General features: G+C 44.8%; 1 protein-coding gene across 1 annotated transcript in view; it reads left to right on the top strand.

Moving 5' to 3' along the window:
* Positions 1 to 18,509, top strand: part of LOC136648457 (calcium-activated chloride channel regulator 1-like) — a 38,737-nt gene extending 20,228 nt beyond the window's left edge. The window contains exons 7-14 of the mRNA XM_066624569.1: positions 407 to 631; positions 2,358 to 2,535; positions 3,846 to 3,952; positions 9,371 to 9,601; positions 11,692 to 11,962; positions 13,156 to 13,323; positions 15,281 to 15,523; positions 18,169 to 18,509. Of these exons, the coding sequence (XP_066480666.1) occupies positions 407 to 631; positions 2,358 to 2,535; positions 3,846 to 3,952; positions 9,371 to 9,601; positions 11,692 to 11,962; positions 13,156 to 13,323; positions 15,281 to 15,523; positions 18,169 to 18,509 (1,764 nt within the window). The remainder of the gene's footprint in view (positions 1 to 406; positions 632 to 2,357; positions 2,536 to 3,845; positions 3,953 to 9,370; positions 9,602 to 11,691; positions 11,963 to 13,155; positions 13,324 to 15,280; positions 15,524 to 18,168) is intronic.
* The last annotated feature ends 477 nt before the right edge of the window (positions 18,510 to 18,986 follow it).

Below are 18,986 nucleotides of genomic sequence, written 5' to 3'. Positions count from 1 at the left end.
AACAGATCCATACAGAGAGGATCTCGAGTGACATGTAGCCATCCATGCTTATTATACTGTGTCAGTCGTTGATGCTTCTGACACTGACTGGTTGAACAGAACAACCTAACTCCTTGGAAACAAAGCCGTTCTCAGAAAGCTTGAGGTCCAGACTGCGTGATGGGAAAGTTGTGTGGATGAGATTAAAGCTTTACAGAGAGCCTAGAGACAGGAGGGGATTTGTTGTTTCTGTTCATTTTGTGTTATGCTGTCATTTGTGTCAGGCGTTTTTATTTAATTTCAAATTTTTCTCCTTGAATGCAGATATGCAGTAAGGCAGAATATAAAATGGTATCTGTGATATTTAGTGGCTGCCCTCCTTGGATGGCACTGACAATTTTAAAAATATCTTTTCCTTCACATGCAGCACAATCGCATTAATCGACTGAGGCAAGCGGCAGAACTATTCCTCCTACAGATTATTGAAAAGAATTCCTGGGTTGGAATTGTTACATTCCATCAAACTGCAAGCATTGCAACTGGTTTGCAACAGATTGCCAGTGACAGTGTGCGCAAATCTCTTTCAAACTATTTGCCCACAAAGGCTGATGGAGGAACTAACATCTGTTCGGGAGTGCGTGCAGGATTTCAGGTGAAGCAGAACCTTTTCCAGTTACTTTTATTCCATTTCTAATAAGGTATTTTGGGTTGTATCCTGCGGAAGCTAGTGATGGCAGGCAGCCCAGTCCTGAGCTGCCCAGTGCACCCAGGCTTGGCAGCACCAAAAAGGGCTGCCACCAAATCCTACACCTGCCACACTACCGCGGGAGGCTCCTCAGAAGGGGGACTTTCGTCCCCTTCCCCCAAGTAAGGTAAGCAGCCCCGCAATGGGGCTACTCACCTTACCGCTGACCAAAACGTCGGCGGTAGAATAAAGGTGCTCGTGTAGGGCACGCAGCCCTCCACAAGTGCCCTGGATCCTGCGGAGCCCAGCTCTGCAGATCCTCCTCCCGCCCACCCCCGGCACACCTCCCACCTGCCCTTCGGCATGCCTCTTCCCTGCCCCCGCCAGCCTCCCCCCTCCCTGGAACGCCTCCTCCACGCCCCCATCCCTGCCCCTGCCTGCCGTTTCGCAGCTTGGCAGTCTGGGAGACTGCCCCGCTCTAGCCCAGCACTGGCTGGCGCTGGGCTAGCACCAGTGGGAACCCGGCAGTGAGCCCCGCGAACGTGCCTTACGGCACGTTTGCGATTGTGGTCGGTGGCACGGAGCCATGCCGCTGACCACAGGATTGGGCTCTAAGTAACACTGAAATTAACAATATAAAATTAATATGATATACAATATAAAATAAGATAACAATATTAAAAAATAAGGTAATTTATTTAGATAAACATCTAAATTTCAGGAGGATAATGATTCAGTTATTTTTCTGATTATGAAAATTCCTGTCAGGAGTTGGAAGGCCAGATCACATTACTTTTATCATGTGTAAGTAATGAAAGCAATTTCATTACATTTGCAAGTAGTTTTGAGAATTGGAAAGCCAGATATACTATTAGAAGACAAGTTTGCAGAAAGCCCTAGGGCACAATCCTAACCGGCAGTTATGCCGGCATAGGAGCCCCTGGAGGGTCACAAACATGCCGTAAAGCACGTTTGCACCTCCGTGGGAGGAAGCTGCATCGGTGTATCCAGACGCGCCAACGCACAGAGGCTGGCAGAAGCCTCCATGGCGGCTTCCTCCCTGTCGCTTGTGCCAGCACATCCACACCGACACAAGCAGCAAAGGTAGGTGTGGGGGGGCAGGGAGGAAGTGGGAGGGGGCGTTTCTGGGCATGGGGGAGGGCGGGTGATGTGCGGCCCCAGGGGCGGGCACGCAGGGAGCTGGGGGCGGGGCTGGGACCCGGCGGTTATGCCAGATCCCAACTGCCATCCCCAGGGAGAGCGGAGCGGCTTGGAGCCGCTCCGCTCTCCTTGGACTTGTGCCACTGCCAGAGGTGGTGCAGGTCCAAGGAGACCCATTGGGGTGCGCAACCCTTACCCAGCGGTAAGGGGAACAGCTTCCCTTTGCCCCTGGCTGAGCCGCTGCAGCCAACGAAACTGCACTGGATGCAGCACAAGCCTTCTGGCTTGCCTGCTCCAGTGCAGGTTTGGATTGCGCCCCTAGACACATTTGGAGAGTGGAGGTTTATTTCCTTTCCCAGAGGAGATCTCCAGTTTGAGCGGTTTGCCAATTGCTTTGTGAACTACGTTTTGGTAAAAAATGGAATACAAATATTCATCATCATCATCACCACCATCATCATCGCACTCCAAACATCTTCCTGTGACGTCTACATTTCTTGCTGCTAATATTTAACATGCTCTTTAAATGCAGGTATTTTTAAGCAAATATGCAAGTACTGAAGGCTGTGAGATCGTGCTCTTGACAGATGGAGAGGATAAAGGCATAGGCTCTTGCTTTGCTGAAGTTAAAAGAAGTGGGTCAAAAATTCACACCATTGCCTTGGGGCCCAATGCTGCAAAAGAACTAGAAACCTTGGCAGACATGACAGGTAAGGATGTAAGCAAAGCATCTAATTCTATGCCTGGCTCCTCAGAAGTAAATTCCACTGTATTCAGTAGTGCTTGCTCCTAAGAAAGTGTGCATACAATTGCAGCCTAAGTTTCACAAGACTCAGATATCCCCCAAAACTTCACTTAACTTAGTAGGCAATGATCTGAAGCATCTAGTCCAAGTTCACAGCAGCTTCAAAGTACAGTCCAATCTTCCCAGTCCAATCCAGCAGCATCCCCACATCAGTCCTTGGATGGATCCAAGGCAGATCTGTCAGGCAGAGTCCTGGCATTCCCCTGCTCTGTGTGTGTCCAGCAGAGTCCTGGCAGTCCCCTCCTCTGTTTTCCTCCAGCAGAGCCCTGGCAGTTCCCGTCTGTCTGTCTGTGATACTCCTTCTAGGGCTGCTTTTTATTCCTGCAAACCCTCATTAGCCTAATTAGGCACAGGCGTGAGCAACCTCATTAGTCCATATCCATCATCCATTGACCTTAATTGATTACAGCTGTGGTCAGTAGCCCTGCCCTTCTCAAAGTTGTCGACCAGCTGTCAAAACATGGGAATCGCTGTCCACATCATCTACCTGGTGATCTCCTGATCTTCCATTACACCTGCCAAATGATTCCCATCCACGTATATCTTCTCCTATCTGCTCCACCCAAGCTCACTCCATTAGACCTCTCCTATCAGTCATGACATTTCTATAGAAACTTCAGAGGCAGCATACATCTGAATACTAGAAGCTGGTGCCACAGAGTGGATCCTACTTTGGGAATGTTTACATAGATAAATGGTTTTGGAGTAAATGTATGCAGGTGGAGAAATGGAACCAAGTGTTGCATGTATCCTAAGACACTGTGTGCAGCAGTGGGTTGCTGCATATACTTCCTGTCATTAAAAAGTCAACTGTGATTATCCGGCTCCAGTCACACATTTATTGATACTATTACAAAAACAATACAGTTGGCACACATTATCTGCAGGGGATCTGTTCCCAACCCCCCCGCCCCCACATGTACCTAAACCTGCAAATAATAGACTCCACAGGTCCAGGTCATAGAGAACATCTGGATGTGTCTGGATGCCACCTGGGCCTCAGAACCCCCCCCCCCCCCGGAGGTGTTGGAAAGGCACTTCTGGTTTTCAGAAAAACTGGTACTTCCAGTTGTATCTGGGAGGTCAGGTGGGGGCGTACAGCGCAGGTTCATAATCCATGGGTTCTGGACCTGCAGATAAAAAGCACCCACCTGTATCTGAGATTCTCTTGCAACTGATGGATTCTTTCTCATCATTCTTCCTATCACATTTTAGGAGGACTGAAATTTTCTGCCACTGACAGTTTGGATTCCAATGGCCTCATAGATGCTTTCAGTGGACTTTCATCAGGAAGTGGTTCTGTCTTTCAACAGTCTATTCAGGTCTGGATTTCAATTATTAGGAACCAAATTGGGATTATTGTTATCATTTGCTATTGCAATTATTATCATTAAATAGTTCCTCACAGCCTAGGCTGGGCTGGTGATATTCTGCAACTCAGAATTTAGCCAAGATCCTGAGCATCCCAGAGATACCATTTCAAAAACTGCTAAAACAGTTGTTGTACCGAAATTGCAAAGACCACAACAACTGCCCCGGTTTCCAGTCACAAGTAGAAAATTAATCAAACTTCCAATTTAAGAACACTTCATTCCCAACTAGTTGCTGCTAAAGTGGCAGACCTGATGCAAGCCATAGGCACCCCGAGGTAGATGCCAGGGTCTCAGAATCAGGCAGAGGTCACTATTGATGCCTGGCCTGAGACACCCTTTTCAGTACCATGCAACTTTTATAAACCTGTTTCCATCCTCCCCCCCAATTTGTTTTATGTATAGCAATACTATTTCAAACAGCAAGAGTGTGTGTGTGTGTGTGTGTGTGTGTGTGTGTGTGTGTGTGTGTGAGAGAGAGAGAGAGAGAGAGAGAGAGAGAGAGAGAATATACCAATTATACAAAATCATTACATACTTGAGAACACATGCAAATATATAAAAGAACTCTTTCAAGTCCAGAGGAGGCAAAAAAAAATTGCATTATATACAACACTTCACAGTTCCCATTTTCATTTGACTTGAGTCATTTCCAAAACTGGGTTTAAGGGAGCTATTGTTCCCAAAAGATCAGCATTGCCTCCAATTTCCCTTCCACCAAAAAAAAAAAAATGTTCTAAAATTGTGACCGTGGTGATCTCAGAAGCTTCTGGATGCAATTTTGATTTTCCCATAATGTCCCCAACTGGTACTGCATCAAGGGCACTGTCAGGAAAGCAAGATGGTGGCCAGAAGCCACCGAGAGTCCTGCTTTTACTGCTGCTACCATCCTGGTGGTAAAAAGTTTTTTAAAAGGTGCTCATGTTGCCAAGTTAAGTCTTAGTGCCACCATCACCCAGCATCACCCATGGTGTCCACTAGTACCCACTGGCAAGCACTCTGCCAAAGTCCCCTTCAATCCTGAAGCCAGCACTGTCTAGTCTTTCATTTTTTAAAATGAAATTGTGTTGAAATGGTGTTAAGATTTAATAAGAAACTAAAACTATGAAAATTAGCCAGTGTAAAAGGGATGCAGCATAAAAAATCAGTGAAAAAACTAACTGGTAGTTAGTGACAAAGAACCCAGATGTTTGGGTAGTAATTGGGTGTAATAATGCAGATATGGGATCATTTAAATGAGAGCAATACTTATTTTGACTTTGTAAATAATGTAAGTATGTAGACAATTCCTCCATATAACTGATCATTTTTCACTACAAGAGGCCACCTCTTTATTCACCTCCACACTTCATGCCTCATCAACAATTTGACCCAGTAAATTCAATCTGAGTAGCAATGAACTTAGTGGTTGAGTTGTTCTGTCCAGAGGTAAATGAGTCCTATAGTCCATTACTATTGTAGGATGATTAAGGGAAAGTACTTGGCTCGTTCATTTAGAAAGCGCATTTCCTGATGGTTTGTAGAATGAGATTTCTGCCTTTGTATATCAACTTCTCATCCATGATCATCACTTTGCATTTGGTCAGCATTTGTTCTCCTTTTGCCCACATTACCATTATCAAGCAGTGATATATTATTATTATTAACAGTATTTATATACCGCTTTTCAACTAAAAGTTCACAAAGCGGTTTACAGAGAAAAATCAAATAACTAAATGGCTCCCTGTCCCAAAAGGGCTCACAATCTAAAAAGATGCAAAATGAATACCAGCAGACAGCCACTAGAACAGACAGTGCTGGGGTGAGGTGGGCCAGTTACTCTCCCCCTGCTAAAAAAAGGAGCACCCACTTGAAAAAGTGCCTCTTACGCAATTAGCAGGGGTTGGGTAAGTTATAGTTAAGTCATTTGACACACAGGGCCTGTAAATTTTTGACACCCCCACATGAAAAAATTTTTTTAGTAATAGTCATGGAATTAAATGAATAATTATTTATGTAGTTAATTTTCACATTTTGATACCACCCTCCTCCCAGAAGCTGAGGGTGGCATACATGGTTCCTTCCTTTTGTCCTCACATCAACCCTGTGAGGTAGGCGAGGCTAAGAGTTAATTAGCCCAAGGGCACTTAGGTTCATGGTTTTGAACTTGGATCTCCAGGTCTAACACCAGCTCTTGAACATCTGCCCCAGTGGTTCTCAAACTTTTAGCACTGGGACCCACTTTTTTGAATGAGAAACTGACAGGACCCACTGGAAGTCGGGGCTGGGGCACCTTCCTTATGAGGAAAGGCTACGGCGTTTGGGCCTCTTCAGCCTAGAAAAGAGACGCCTGAGGGGGGACATGATTGAGACATACAAAATTATGCAGGGAATGGACAGAGTGGACAGGCAGATGCTCTTTACACTCTCACATAATACCAGAACCAGGGGACATCCACTAAAATTGAGTGTTGGGCGGGTTAGGACAGACAAAAGAAAATATTTCTTTCCTCAGCGTGTGGTCGGTCTGTGGAACTCCTTGCCACAGGATGTGGTGCTGGCGTCTAGCCTAGACGCCTTTAAAAGGGGATTGGATAAGTTTCTGGAGGAAAAATCCATTATGGGTTACAAGCCATGATGTGTATGCGCAACCTCCTGATTTTAGAAATGGGTTATGTCAGAATGCCAGATGCAAGGGAGGGCACCAGGATGAGGTCTCTTGTTATCTGGTGTGCTCCCTGGGGCATTTGGTGGGCCGCTGTGAGATACAGGAAGCTGGACTAGATGGGCCTATGGCCTGATCCAGTGGGGCTGTTCTTATGTTCTTATGAAGTGATGACATGACCAGAAGTGACATCATCAAGCAGGAAAATTTTTAACAATCCTAGGCTGCAAGCCTACCCACACTTACTCAGGAGTAAGCCCCATTGACTATCATTGTTAAAAACATATACAGAGTAGCCTATTAAAAGTACAGATATGTAACATTTCCCCAAATGCAGTTGCATCCTATGGTAGCATCAAGTCTAATATATTAAAAATAAAATATTGAAATGAATGGGGACTCACCTGAAATTGGCTCGCAACCTACCTAGTGGGTCCCAACCCACAGTTTGAGAAACACAGATCTACCCCATCACCCCCACTCTTGTAATAGTAATTGTGGCCTGAAAATAAAAGTAGTGAACATTTTCTTTTTTATTTATAAGTAGTGTGAAAAGTCTTTCTTAAGTCCCCACTTCAACCATAATTCATAATCTCCCAATAGTAATTCTTCCACCCATTACCCTTCTAATCTCCCTCCTTCCAATATGTGCACCGGCTGCAAAAAGCACCCTATCAAAACTTCGTGGATTGAAAAAATATTTGTCAACTTTAAAAAAACAAACAAAACTAGTACATGGAATAGAACAGAGGTCTTTTTTTTGTGCCACAACAGAAAGAAAGAAAGAAAGAAAGAAAGAAAGAAAGAAAGAAAGAAAGAAAGAAAGAAAGAAAGAAAGAAAGAAAGAAAGAAAGACTGGGCACCCACTGTCGATCCTTCCCCCCTTCAGATTACTTATCTGCCCACTCCCTGCCCTCATTACGTTGTCCCACCTGTGTTCACTGTAACCAAATAGTTTGATTAGAGACAGCAGAAAAAAGTTACAGTGAAGCCTGGCACTAGTAAAAGCTATTTCAGCACAGTTGCTAAGAACCAGAACAGGACTGGGACACAATCTGCTGTTACCTGAAGGGGTACACCAGATGCCTCCCCCTTCACCTGGTGGTTCTCTAGTCCAGCGGTCTTCAACCTATTTCATTCCTGTAAATTGGCGCAACCCCACAACTGAGGCTTTGCAACCCCTTTGGGGTCTGAACCCCATGGTTGAAGAACACTGGCATAGACAGAACACATACTCAGGCTGGCTGCCTAAAAATTAAACAAGGGAAGAGAACAGCTGTAACATACTGGCTGAAAGCATGAGCTGTAATCTGAAATGGACTTGATTAAAACTCTCGCCCTCCATCACAGTCATTATAATGGGGGGGGCAGTTATTTTCTTGACCTAGGATTTGATTATACAGAAATCTATAAAATTAATCAAGAATAACCCACATTGACTATTTCAAAATTTTTGCTAAATAGTTTTTTAGGTAACTTTTCAGAATCCCACAGGAAAGGTGCCCCATATGTTATTAGCAAGCAATGCGAAGGACAAAATTCAGACCCAGAGCTGCCTAGGTTATGCACTGAACTGCTGTACAGAAGGCAAAGTCTAGCAGCTGCCACAAACTACATAGAGAAAATTTATTCTTCAAACAGAAAAGACCTGGAGCAAAAAATAATAAGACACCAGATAATGTTATTCCCAGTAGGATACACACAAACTCTCCATCAATCCTCCTTTTGCACTGAACTAGAGTCTAAACAAAAGCATCACTCACCAGCAAGGGAAGATTGCAGAAAGAACCAGGAGAGTTTTCAGAGGTGCATCAACAACACACACTAACAAGGGGTAAGAGAGCTCTTAAATTAAGCAATTGTACAGGCATGCCCCAGTAACCATGGATCCATATACATGGTTTCACTTATCCGCGGATCCAGGACCCCCGTCCCTCCACACAATCTAAACTTACCAGGGCAAGGACTAAGTTCTTGTTTAAATTAGGCTGCTATGTAACCCTCCAGGCTACCTCCTGGCAGCGTGACTGCTTGCTAATGACTAGACGGAGTGCTTGCAGCCCTCTTGCAGCCCAGCTGTTGGCCTGCAGAGCTCATTACAGAACATTTTTGTGGCACTGGTTCTTTGGCGGTGGCGCCACCTTGAGGAGCCTTTTGTCGCACCCCCTCAAGCTTGGTGTCTGGGGCAGCCGCACATCCCCTACTAGCTTACACCACTGTTGTCAGGCATTCTGTCACTCCAAAAGCATGCACTGTAAGAACATGTCACTGAAACATGCTGTCAAGTTACATCCCTTTTTCTCCTACAGATTTTTATTGGTTTACAATATTCATATTCCACCATTCAGTTTAAAGCTCACAACACAGCCAACAACCAATGCAGATATTTTTTGAAAACAATAACAACAAATCTATTTGGCCCAGATTAAAGAACCAGTGTGGTTTCTGCTGGGGGTGGGCCAAAAAGAGCAAATGAACAGTTTTGGGTGCCACAGATACTAGGATACCAGTTTTAGCACCAGGTCACTTATCACTGCTCATGGCAATTCCAATGTAAATACTTGTCTGAGCAGTATGTATAGCTTTGCTCACTCAAGGTGCCTTGAGGAAGCCATCACAGTGGACAATGAATTAATGGCTTTATTGTTCATGAAATGAAATCAACCATATTTATTAAGTCTGTAACTTTTTGTGCTGTATTATACTTTGGAATTTTCTTTTAATAGCTGGAAAGTAAAAGTCAAAGTGTCAGTATCTCCCAATGGATGGATGGTGTTATATCCATTGATAAGTCTGTGGGAAATGATACATTCTTTGTGGTTACATGGAGTTTGAGCGCATCCCCACCAACAATTATCTTGACGGATCCAAGAGGAAAACGATACCTTCAAGCAAACTTTGTCATTGACAATACCAACGTGCGACTGGCTCGACTAAAGATTGACGGAACTGCAGAGGTAAGAACTGAACTTTCTTTCAACAGTATTTAACCTACAGACATGACAAAAGAGCCTTCAGGAAAGCAGGCAAACATGACCTATGGAAATGCAGCCAGTGCCAACAGAGATTTATATTACTGCTGCTAGATAATGTCATAGATTCAGCAAGTGGGGAAGAGCCTTGCAGCTTTGCCTCACTAGACTCAAAGACTTCCTCCAATCCATTCACTTCCACAAATCCAGGGCTCCATTCTAATGGCTCTCAGTATCCCATGGTAGCATTTCTCTATCCCCAGCATATAACTATTAGGGCTGGTCATGCAGCCCTAAATGCAGTGCCCAAATGCTGCCGAACTCCTAGGTGTTAAAACTGTGGAGTGTTCTCACAACAATGTCACCTAGGTCCCTGCCATCTACACAGAAATCACAGTATGTTATGTTTGACTATTTTATCTTTTATATTATAAGACAGGCTCTAACAGAATGCTTGTATGAAACATTTATTTGCCCAGGACACTTGTTCATAGCACACTACATTGATGATGCTGTCATGTTTTTTACTGCCACTGTTTGCATAATTTTTTGAATGTGCTGTGTATTGTAGTTTAAGTTATGTTAGTAACTCCTTTGATTTATTTCTAGAAAGGTTGTTTAAAAATATATCTTAAATAAAAATATTGTAGAGCTCTTGACAAGGGCCGTAACAGGTTGTAAACAAATCCCCATTGCAATACCAGGACAGAGGGATACACAGTGCAGCAATCTTGTAGTACTAGAGGTAGGAAGGTAGGAAGCCCACACAGTCACAGACCTGAGCTGCAGTTCTGTAGGCTAGTATGATGATGAGCAGCCTATTGATGACAACAAGCCCATTGTTTGCACCACTTGCTCATCTCCCACTGCTTCATCACTCACTGCTTGATGCCCTGCAGACACTCTCAGTCTTGCTCATATGAATGGGAGGAGAGGGAGGGGGGATGCAGTAGCAACAGGCAGGAGAGTTGTGTGAACAGGGCCTGGGAGAGGGGGTACTTTGTACCTGGGCCCAGGGTCAAAAGGGTGCCCAGGAGCCAAAGGAGGGGCCCCAGAAATTTCCTGGGATCTGACATTTTCCAATCTTGCCTGGACTCAAAGCCCACACGGGATGCGGGAGGCACTACTATGAGGCATCTGGCTGCACCAACTGGCAAGCCATACATGCTAGGCTAAGGAATGCATACATTTAATACAGTGTCAAATCTGGAAAGCAACTGGCCTGCTACAGGAGGTCTTTGGCTTATGGATCTACTTAGCATGAAGAAGCATATAGGAGCTCAGGGACACAGCTGTGGGACTACAGAAGGATGTTTTGGTGCACACAGGACACTTTCCATTCTAGTGTGAGCCTAAACATGATGATGCTAATTTTCTGCATGTTTCTCTATATTTAAAATATTTTTGAAAGACTTAGGAGTGTGTTTGTTTTTCCGTATTACTGTATTTACCAGCCAATGCTGCATGAACAAGTAGACCTCGACTCTTTTCCAGTTGTCTTCACCCTCCCCCTGCCCTGTTTTTGCCCACCCACCCCCATTCAGCTTGCCCATCACCACCCTCCCCATCTCTGTTTCACCCCTCCCCCTTTGCAAAAGAAGAAACTTTGTACCCCCTGATAAAATTCCTCCCAGAAGCCCTGTATGTGACCAGCCAGGCAGTATAGCAACAAGCTAGCAGGTGGTTGCCCCCTTCCAGGCTTCCAGGTAAGGAAGATTCAGATTCAATAGGATGAAGAGCAGGGAGCAACACAAAGATCCCAGGGACTGACATTTGGCATCAATGGCACCTGCCCTTCTGGAGCCAACAGCATTGGGGGAAAAGGTTAACCTCCACCCACCTCTCTTGGTTCTGACTTCCAGTGTTGCTCTTTTTAAAAGAAAACACACATGCATGGACAAAGCATGTGATTAATATAACATGTGGATTGGCTTATATCACAATCAATCAAGGCTTGCTTCCAGCTAGCCCTGTCAAGGGGAGTCACTTTACCATTGCTACATTTATAAAATTTTAATCTTGGATATTGAATATTTGATTTTCTTTCTAACTTAATCAAACATTGTGATCTGCAGGCAGGAGACTGGGCTTACTCCATTCAGAATACCCACAACACGGCTCAAGTCATATCAATGACAGTCACCACCCGAGCAGCATCTTTAAGTGAGCCTCCAGTGACTGTGAACCCCTATCTGAGTAGAGACACCAATAACTATCCTAATCCATTGATCATTTATGCAGAAGTCAGCCAAGGATTTTTGCCTGTGATTGGTGCAAAGGTCATAGCCACAGTCGAACCAGAGTCTGGCACTGCTGTAGAGCTGGAGCTTCGTGACAATGGTGCAGGCAAGTTGATTTTGAAACATTTATGGTATTATGAAGAATTTGCCTCTGTGCATAGATTTCAAAATTTATGAGCCGACAATGCTGCCAGGTAGTAACCGGACCATCCTTAGCCCAGCCAGTGTTTGTCCCATCTGACTGGCAAGGCAATGTCCATCCAGGGTCTCTAGCAGAAGTCCTTCCCAAACTGGCTACTGTAACCCTTTGTAACTCGAGATTCTAGATATGGGACTATTTACATACCAGCATGTACTCTACAACAGAGCTAAGGTGCTAGATGCTATAGCCTAGCTGCATCTTAGCAACTCATTGTATTGGCAACCTTCAGTCTCGAAAGACTATGGTATCGCGCTCTGAAAGGTGGTTCTGGCACAGCGTCTAGTGTGGCTGAAAAGGCCAATCCGGGAGTGACAATCCCTTCCACACCGGGAGCAAGTGCAGTCTGTCCCTGGTCTGTCTCCCTGGCTATGGGCCTTCCTTCTTTGCCTCTTAGCCTCAGACTGTTGGCAAAGTGTCTCTTCAAACCGGGAAAGGCCATGCTGCACAGCCTGCCTCCAAGCGGGCCGCTCAGAGGCCAGGGTTTCCCACTTGTTGAGGACCTTAGCAACTCAATGGATGGAGATTATAGAGACCAATCTCTGCCGGGTCTGTATGCTACACGCCATAGTGCTACTGTACTTTCTCCAATGCTTCCTATAGCTTATGCTTTCCTGCCTTTGAGAGGGACTGAGCAGAACAAATAACAGGTCTCAGCAGTCATCTCTTGACTATACACTCTAGGCTAAACATGTACACAAACACAAACTGCTCCTGAAGTCTGTCCGTCTCTCTCTGTGTGTGTGCATGCATGTACATGGAAGTGTCTAGTCTGGTAGTGAGGAAAAGGCATTTTGCACATGCTCAGACGTACTTTCTTTTTACCCTCTACCTCCTCCTCCTTCCACCAGTTGGATTAGAAAAGGAAGAGGGGGACAGAGAGGAAGAGGAAATGTGGAAGGGAGGAGACTGCTGAGATAGAACACTGGAGAGTGAGAAATACAGAGGCAACTCATTAGGTAAGGGGGTTCGCAACTGGCATGTTTCTTCAGGCGTCAAGATGTCTGGGGCCAGCCCCGCTTCTAGACATACTCTCTGGTGGCTATAAACTGTGAGCTGTAAACTGTTTTATATCTTAATTTTTGTGTGTGTGTACCTAGGTGCTGATATTCTCAAGCATGATGGAGTGTACTCAAGGTATTTCACTTCCTTCAAAGGAAATGGTAGATACAACTTGAAAGTGCGTGTGCAAGGGAAAGAGAAGGCCGTCAGACGTGTCCGCAGACAGAGCCAGGCTTTATATGTACCAGGTTACATAGAAGATGATGGTAAGGATGCATCATGAAACAACATTGCTTTCCTGACAAACTACAGTAAAAAGGGAGTTCATTAGCTCAAGGGCTCAGGGGATTCTTTTCTTGTCGACATTAAAGTGCTTCCATTATTTGTCTAGCCAATCAAACTGCCTTTATTTTGTCATAATGACACCATGGAAGTCAAAAACCATGCATTATTAACTGTATTGTGTAATGTGTTGTGCAGATGGGAGGGAAAGACCCACTTGATTTGCCCTTCTCATGTCACTGCATTTCCAAGCACATACAGGTGTTTCCTGGTATCCCCAGGGATTCCGTTCCAGAACCCTCCGCAGTTGAAGGAAGCTGCAGATAACTGGGGATGCCCCCCCCAGCCCTCTGAACCTGACTGAAGCTGTGCTGCGGTTGGGGCCAGAGGCTTTTCTGAGGTCCTTGACCAATGCGGACTTCAGAATGGCCACAATGGCCGAAAAGAGGTGACTGGGGAGGGCCTCAGAATGCCTTATAAGGGCAAAAAAGTCAGTTCCAGTTGCCTGAGGAAACTGAAAATCACGTATTTTCAGCCCTAATGGCCATTCTGAAGCCCGCAGAGGCTTGGGCGGACATGTATGACCTCTGTAGGCCTCAGAAGAGCCTCCAAACCTGACTGGAGCACAGCTCCAGTTGGGTTTGGAGGGCTTGGGGGTTTATGCCCCCGGACATCTGGAGTTAGGACAGACATTAGGACAGACATCTGGAGTTAGGACAGACAAAAGAAAATATTTCTTTACTCAGCATGTAGTCTATAGAACTCCTTGCCACAGGATGTGGTGATAGCATCTGGCCTTTAAAAGGGGATGCCTTTAAAATGTGATTGGACAAATTTCTGGATGAAAAATCCATCACCAGTTACAAGCCATGATATAATGTGCAACCTCCTGATTTTAGAAGTGGTTTACCTCAAAATGCCAGACGTAAGGGATGGCACCAGGATGGAGGTCTCTTGTTGTCTTGTGTGCTCCCTGAGGCATTTGGTGAGCCACTGAGATACAGGAAGCTGGACTAGATGGGCCTATGGCCTGATCCAGCGGGGTTGTTCTTATGATGAGTAGGGTAAAAAAACAGCAGGAAGTAAAACAGCAGCACACGGGAAAAGGTGCATTTGAAGAATGAAAAGATAAAAAGGCATCGGAAATTGAAACAAGGATAGAGCAAAATGCATGAAGACATGTAATTGAAGCTTAAACTGAATCCAGCCAATGACAAGAAACATACAAGGGAGAGAGACAATCTCATCAAGAGGAGAGAAATATTAGACATGCAGAAAAATCTAAGGCAGATACCAAAGGCAAAAGACAAGAAGCTGGAAAACCAATAAGAAAAAGATTATAATACTTCACCACTTCCCACCGGTTGGTCATGAGTCCAAGCATAGTGGGTCACAATCTGGATCCTCCTGCCCACCCCTGCACTGATTTGGTTCCAAATAGGAGACATTCTGGAAGCCCCATTACTTAACAGAGCCTCTCCCATCCTGGCAACCCTCTCTTCAGATCTCAGAATGGCCTTCAGAAACCTTAATCAGTCACTTTCTGTTTGCTTCTGAAAACCAAAAGTGGGTTAGAGGTCAAAGGAGGGGGTTTTGAGGAGCTGGAAATAGTTGATCTAATCCTAGGAGACTGGCTGCCTCCTGCTCAACAATGGCAAGGAAAGTGGTTTTTAAACTGCAGTTTTTAGGGGTGCTCTGTTTTATAAAAGCGGGTATGACTATCCACGCTTTTTGACATCTGCTCAGGTTCCAGGACCTGTATATTAAAAAGAGGTGTCTGTTGAAGATTAATAAGGAAAAACAATGGTGATGAACTTCATAAAAATTGTTCAGGAAAGGAATTAAATCAAAGGTTATCAAAATAAAGAATAAAGGGTGTTGAACTTTATTGCTTCCTACTGTGACACAACAATTGTGACTTCTTCTTTTTTTTTTTGATAGGGGAAATTCATATGAACCCACCAAGAGCTGAACCAAGCGAGGATGAACTCCAAGCAGAAGTGGGCAATTTCAGCAGAGTTGCACCAGGGGGTTCTTTTGTAGTGACAAAAGTTCCCCCAGGAATTCCTCCTGATGTCTTTCCACCGGGTAAAATCACTGACCTTGAGGCAGTGCTAATTGATGATGCCAATGAATTCCTTTTGTCATGGACAGCTCCTGGAGGTGACTATGATGTGGGGACAGGTAAGTGTGAAAATTCTACAGATATAACCTAATTATCCACAAATTTTTCACCTGCGGTTTTATCTCAAATCGATGAGAAGGGCCTTTTGCATTAAAGGAAAAAAGTTGTTTAACAATAGCCTCATTAATGCAAGAGGAGGGAGGGCAGCTGGCTGACAATCCATCAGTAATTCTCCAGGCACTTAGAACAGCTTCCCTCCAAGCTTCACATCAGAAGGCACTTGATGCTAGCGACCCCTCACTTTCCCCTGAGCATGTGAAAGAATGCTAAATGGCAGTGATTATCTGCCATTCATACCTCCTCCATTCTCCCCCCCCTCCCCGCACTGCAGCTCCTGGTGAAGGGAGGGATTGCTGCCTTTGAGTGAAGCCTTTCTAAGCACCTGGAGAGAGACTGATTGTCTGTTTGATGTATTACAAAGGTCAGCAAGGCTGTTTTTAAATCACTGAGCAAAGGGATGTTGTTTTTTCGAATGAGATGTCAGCTAATACCAGCAAGCCCAGCTGCCATGCTGTGTAAATTGGCAGTGTTCCCTGAAATATGTTCTAGAGTACTCTGGATCATGCACATCAATGTGATGAAGCATTTTGAAGTACATCAAAACCATAGGTAGAATGGCCAGATAAGTGAATCAACTAGGCTGCAGTTCACATGGCTCTGCTCAAGTCCAAGAAAGTCAGATTCAAGAGAAGAGGCTGCAGAAGGAAGTTTTTGCAATGGCCAACAAATAACTACAGTCTGAAGCAATCCGTCAGATGCCCACATCAGAAGGCAGTTACCAGGGTGGAGATCAGGGGAGAAAAGGTGACACTGGATCATCCTATTTGGGGGAAAATAGGAAAACAGGTGCTGGCCAATATGGAATCTCCAAGATCTCAAGTAAAAGCCCCTATTTAAACACAAGACCAAAATACAGTAGGTATTTGGGGTTTCTCTTTTTTCTGAACATAGACTTACAGACTGGCCATATGATTACTTGGGGGTCATTTGGATAGAAAAACCATATCGACATGTAATTGTTTAGATTTTATATCATCTTGTATGCATTTGATTTGATTATTGATCTGAAAAGCTTCTTGCTTTTTTAACTGGGAGTCAGCTCACTTCACAGTTCCCTAGGCACTCTCTGAACCTTATGAAAATACAGGAGTCTTGTTGGGATTCCTCTTCTTTGGTGAAGGGCAACTTACAGCACAATTCTGTGCACATCTAATCCAGAGTAAGCCTCTGTGTAGAAATAAACTGAAATTCATGGGGCTTACTCCCAGGTGAGTGTGCATAGGATTGCAGCCTCAATCCTTTTCCTCCTGCAATGGAGTGGCTTCCCCAAGGGTAAGAAGTTTTGAATTCACTGAAAGGAATCCTTGTCATTGTGAATCTTGATGGTTATACTATTGGCAACCTTCAGTCTCGAAAGACTATGGTATCGCGCTCTGAATGGTGGTTCTGCCACAGCGTCTAGTTTGGCTGAAAAGGCCAATCCGGGAGTGACAATCCCTTCCACAACGGGAGCAAGTGCAGTCTGACCCTGGTCTATCTCCCTGGCTATGGGCCTTCCTTCTTTGCCTCTTTGCCTCAGACTGCTGGCAAAGTGTCTCTTCAAACTGGGAAAGGTCATATTCAAAAGCATGTGTTGTTGATCAGGTATTTGGAGTATTACTCCACAGCACTGAAACAAATTGAAATGGTTTGCATTACCTTCAAAGGTCTAAATGACATTAGGACCAAATTACTTGAAGGTCAGTCTCTTCTCATTTCCTTCCTTGCTACTAAGATTGGCCTCAGAGGTCTTACTCTTAGGGCACAATCCTATCCTGCACTGAAACAGGCAAGCCAGGAGGACATAAGTGGCTTAGATAGAGGCAAGGGGAAACTTTCCCCTTACCCCTGGGTAAGGGCTGCTGGCCCCAATGGGTCTCCTCGGACTTGCGCCACCTCTGGAGGTGGCACAAGTCTGAGGAGAGTGGAGTAGCTTGAAGCTGTTCCATTCTCCCCAGGAACAGGTGTTGGGATCCAGCATAAGTGCCGGATCCCAGCCCCGCCCCGCCTCCCTCTCCCTGTCCGCCCCGTGGGGCTGCCCACCGCTCACCCTCCCCTGCCCAGGAATGCCTCCCTCCCTCCTCCTCCTCCCCACCTCCTTTTCGTCCTTGCGTTGGTTCATCTGAGCCGACGCAACGCGCTAGGAGGAAGCCGATGTGGAGGCTTCTGTCAGCCTCTGCAGACTGGCGCTTCTGGAAGCGCCAGCCTGGCTTCCTCCCAAGGAGGCGCACACGTGCCTAACATACCCTGTTACGATTGTGCCCTGAGTCCCTATCCCTCCTGAAATGCAATCATTAAAGATCCGTGCATGGTCTTTTCTTTGGTGGCACACAAATTCTGGAAAGCTCTCCCTAGAGAGGAATGCTTGGCACTGACCCTGAATGGATTTCAGCATCAGCTGGGGTCTCTTTGAACTGGCAAGCCCAGGCATTTTGAGGTTCTGCATTTTATCAGCTCCTGGCTGAGGCTGAATCTGCTTCTACTGAATTTCATGTTCTTATTTTTTTTGTTATTTGTTTTGAGGCAGTTAAGCACCTGAGATATGTTTCCTGAAGGGCAGAGTTTTTTTTAAAAAGCCTTGTTAAAAATACTCTTTATTTTGCAGCTAAAAGATATGAACTAAAAATGAGTGAAAACCCCTTGGAATTAAGTGTTGCCACATTTCAGAGTGCCACTTCTGTGAACACTTCCAGTCTGACACCTGCTGCCGCCGGGACCAAGCAATTCTTTCAGTTTAAGCCTAAAAACTTTGTAAAGGAAAATGGCAAAACAATCTACTTTGCAATTCGTGCTATTGATAAAAGCAACAATGTTGGGGAAGCATCTAACATAGCCAGAGCAACTCTGCTCAAGTTAGCATTGCCTTCTACTCTTCAGCCTCCATCTGCTCCTAATCATGCAAAAAACATTACCTTCCTAGCAATGATAGTAGCGTATCTGCAATAATTGTTCGCATTATTGAAAGTGTCATGGCTTCTATTATTCATAAGCGAAAAGATTTGAGCAGGACTTCTGAGGCCCTACATAAGAGTGCCTCCTTGCTCAATGCCTAATACATAAAGTATATTTCTGTTTCTAGCCTTTAAAAATGATTCACCTCAAGGGAAGAAGACCCAAAGCGAGAAAGAGTTATTGGTACCCTTTGTTCTATTTACATGTTTTCAAATGAAATAAATGGAACTATCCTCAAGTTTTATTTGGTTTCTTGAATTCAGAAAGGCAGCACAGAAATAGTCAATCAATAAACACAGTAAATAAATAAATGAATAAATTCACCACTTCAAATGAATAAAACAGCCAGAAAAAAGTGTGTGGTTCAGTACATGTGAAGTTAGTGAGAGAATGGCATCCAGTGGATGAAATGGGGATGCTTAAAATATCGTTCCTGAGTTGAATTTCCCACATGCCGCTTCTGGTGTAAAA

This window comes from Tiliqua scincoides, chromosome 4, assembly GCF_035046505.1.
Source record: "Tiliqua scincoides isolate rTilSci1 chromosome 4, rTilSci1.hap2, whole genome shotgun sequence".
NCBI lineage: Eukaryota > Metazoa > Chordata > Lepidosauria > Squamata > Scincidae > Tiliqua > Tiliqua scincoides.
This window is presented reverse-complemented; position numbering and strand designations above follow the sequence as displayed.